The sequence below is a fragment of the Octodon degus genome, unplaced genomic scaffold (assembly GCF_000260255.1).
Source record: "Octodon degus isolate 3935 unplaced genomic scaffold, OctDeg1.0 scaffold00075, whole genome shotgun sequence".
Classification (NCBI taxonomy): domain Eukaryota; kingdom Metazoa; phylum Chordata; class Mammalia; order Rodentia; family Octodontidae; genus Octodon; species Octodon degus.
In genome coordinates, this window is record NW_004524651.1 from 6322696 (window position 1) to 6326217 (window position 3522).

At 36.9% G+C, this 3522-nt stretch overlaps 1 protein-coding gene across 7 annotated transcripts in view; it reads right to left on the reverse strand.

Annotated features, from left to right (window-relative positions):
- Window positions 1-3522, reverse strand: part of Mettl4 (methyltransferase like 4) — a 54433-nt gene that overhangs the window by 42621 nt on the left and 8290 nt on the right. For all 7 annotated transcript variants that reach the window (XM_023720413.1, XM_023720411.1, XM_023720410.1 and 4 more), the window contains exon 4: window positions 930-992. In XM_023720413.1, coding sequence (XP_023576181.1) covers window positions 930-992 — 63 coding nt within the window. The remainder of the gene's footprint in view (window positions 1-929; window positions 993-3522) is intronic.

The window sequence follows — 3522 nt, forward strand, 5'->3', positions numbered from 1 at the left end:
AAAAAAAAAAAAAAAAAAAAAATTCACACTTCTGGCTCAGCTATTCAAATAACTGGAACTTATGCCACAGACACAGTCCCGCGTGTGGAACACAGCACATGCACTATAAATACCAGCCATCTGAGATGGACAGTGGTAATGCCACAGAATTATCATCAAAAAATAATTAAAATGATAAATTTATAGAATCACTATATTAATAAGAGAGAAAAATGCCAACATTGTGATATGTACATGCAATCCCAGCTATTCAGGAGGCTGATGCAGGAGGATCGTCTGAGCATGACTCAAGGTCCCCTCAAGGTTGTCTGCTTGAGCAACACAGGAAATAGAGAAACCCCATCTTACCAGTGTCCCAACATATTAACATGTAAAAAACTGAAATTATCATTCCTCCCAGTCAAATTCCAACCCAAATTTCCCCATTTCAGTCAAAGGAATATCATAAAGTGTGAAGGTGAAAATATTTGTATACTGTCTGGTTCCTCTCATTTCTTTAACTCCTAGATCTCTTATCTAAGTTCCAGAAGTTCTTCACATTATTCATACTTTTTTCTCCCCTACTTTAATACATTGGGTTACCCACGGACAACAGGCTGCTTGCAGTCCTGGGGACAGGACGCAGGGCCTACACATGCTAGCCAAGCACTCCACCAGTGAGCTACTCCTCAGCCCAGCTTCCGCAACTTCTAAGATCTTAAACTGATACTACATGAGTTTATTTATCTTAACTGTTTAAACATAAGTATATGTAGTATCCATTAAAAATGGGTTTAAACTGTTAATTAGTATAGAAATAACACTAACCCACCATAAAGGTCTATGATCAAAATAACTGCTTAAATTTTACAAAAACCCTCTTTATGTTGTTCACTGACTTTCTACTACATCACCAGCCTTCCGATGGTCAGTGAGCATTCTACACTCACCTTTGTATGGTATTCCATGGCATCCAATTCACCTTGATTGAAAGCAACACTTCTCTTACGCTTCTAAAGAACAGATAAATTAAAGGGAAGAAGTTATGTTGTCATCTATTACAATACTGATATTTTTAAATTTACCAATACTTAATATTTTTCACATTTCCTACATTGTGTATCTCCATCTTTAAAGGTAATAACTGGACTGGGGAGATAGCTCAGTGGCACAGGCGCCTGCCTGTGGCAAGCACAAGATGCTGAGTTTGATTCCTGGCACTAAAAAAAACAAACAAACAAAACTTAAAAGTCTCCTTTAAGAGACAAAAATTTCCACTGAGGTCAAAATCAGTACAAAAGTATATATTGATTTGTGTGTGCGTGTGTGTGGCCAGCTCAGCCCACCAGGGGGCGAGGCTGGCTGGCATGTGGTGCTGGGGGATTGAACTGCGGTCCCTGTGCTTTGCTAAGCTTGTTCCAAGTAGGTGCTTTAGACCACTGAGCCATCTCACCAGCCCAGTACAAAAGTATAGATTAAGGAGGTCACATCCCCAAAGTTAAGTGGGGAGAAGGTGTAAAGTCATCTTGGCCTGTCTATTCCTAAGAACTAGTTTACATGATAAAATGCAGCACTGACAAACAAGACACAGGTACTACAATTCTGCATGAACATGACCCAATACGGTATCACACGTCAGCTCATATACACGATAGTTCTCAACTTTCATTCCCAAAAAGAGGCTATCCATAGGTTATCAAAGAAAATTCCACTGTACTTTTAATATCATTACTTTATAACTGATCTGAGGATTAAGTACCAATTGGTTGTTTTTTGGGAGGTATGGAACCAGGGTTTATGAGCTCAGGTCCTTCTACTGAGTCATTTCCCCGACCCCCTCAAATCAATGTTAACATGCTACCAAATCACTAGCTGACTAAAAGAAAAGTCTGCTGGCTGAACAGTGTAAGTTTTGGGGGGTTTTTGCTTTTTGGGGTTTTTTTCATACTGGGGATCAAGCAAGACCTTGTGCTTACCAGGCAGGTGCTTATCCTGTGAGCTATATCCCCAACCCTGAATAAACAAATGAATTTAAGAATATATTAAAAATATAATTTGCTTTTGCATACAAGAAATAAGGTAAGGGAGAGTCACATGGAGAGAAAAAACATTTTCTCAAGCTTTCACAGAGAGCAAATTGGTCAAGCAATGGCCGTGACTCATCCTCAGGTCAGACACTGACAAAAGGATGTACAAAAGGCGGTACAGGGCTACAGGATAAATCCTGAGAGTACGTGGCTGAGAGTACTTATCAGATACAAAAGTTACATTTCTTGGTATATAGGTCTTGCTACATCTTGGTCTTAACCATCCAGCAGAAAACTATAAAAACGAGGTATATAAAGTAAATCCATATTAATACAATGAGCTGTAAAAGGCTCAAGTCAATAACTTCTGAGGATAACCCACTAATATTATAGACTGCTAGACAGTGTTAGATTGTTCAGTTGAACTCAAAACCTATAGTATTTAGATGTCAATAGAATATTCACCTCTGACAGGACAAAAAAAAAAAGGGGGGGATACAAAGGAAAGATCATTTTGTATTTATATATACAAAATAGGATAAATTTACAGCTACTTTCGCTTAACTCAATGAGAAGAAAGAGGTGTACTAACAGTGTTTGGACAGAATATCCTGTCTGCTTCTTGTACTATGGATAACCACTAAGAAGATAACAATGTACAGTGTATTGACTATCAAAACTGTCCTATTAATCAGCTGTGAAACTGTCTCATTCATATTTATTTCTCAATAAAAAAATATATAAAAAAGAAGCTAAGTTTTGTCAAGATAACATTCGTTATGTTCATCTATAGTTCATATTCATACTGTACACAGACTTTTATAGGTGATTATTCATCTGAATCAGCAACAATAACATATTACATACATTTTACCAAAATGTCAAAAAATTCTATATATTTTTTGTGTCTGACACAGATGGTCAATAAATACTTACTGAAAAGAAAAAATATGCACCAAAGAACAATCATAAGAACATTACAAGCAGCTGGGGAAATGGTTCAGTAGAATAAGTGCTTCCCTGGCAAGTGCAAGGGCCTGAGTTCAATCCCTGGTTCCGAAAAAAAAAAAAAAACCCAGAACATTAAAAGCTCTACTTTAAAAACCTATGTCAATGTAGTGAACTATCTGATAATTTCCTTTTCTGATTGTCTTAATTTCTTTCTTTTACACTCAGTTGTAAAATATATGAGGGCAGGGTAGAGTTTATCTTGTTTCATCACTCTGCATGCAAAAGCACACAGAACAAGCTCAAACATTTTGTGATACTATTCCTACCACAACAACAGACAATATTGATAATTTATGTAAAATGGGTTTGTGCAGTCATTTCTGATCTCTTAAAATATACAAAAAAGGGGCCAGGGAGATGGCTCAGCAGAATAAGCACTTCACTGGCAAGCACAAGGGCCTGAGTTCAATCCCTGGTTCCGCAAAAAAAATAAAATAAAATATACAAAAAGGATTAAAGAAAAAGTAATTTGATATTGCATGACATTCTCAAACTTTAATAAGGT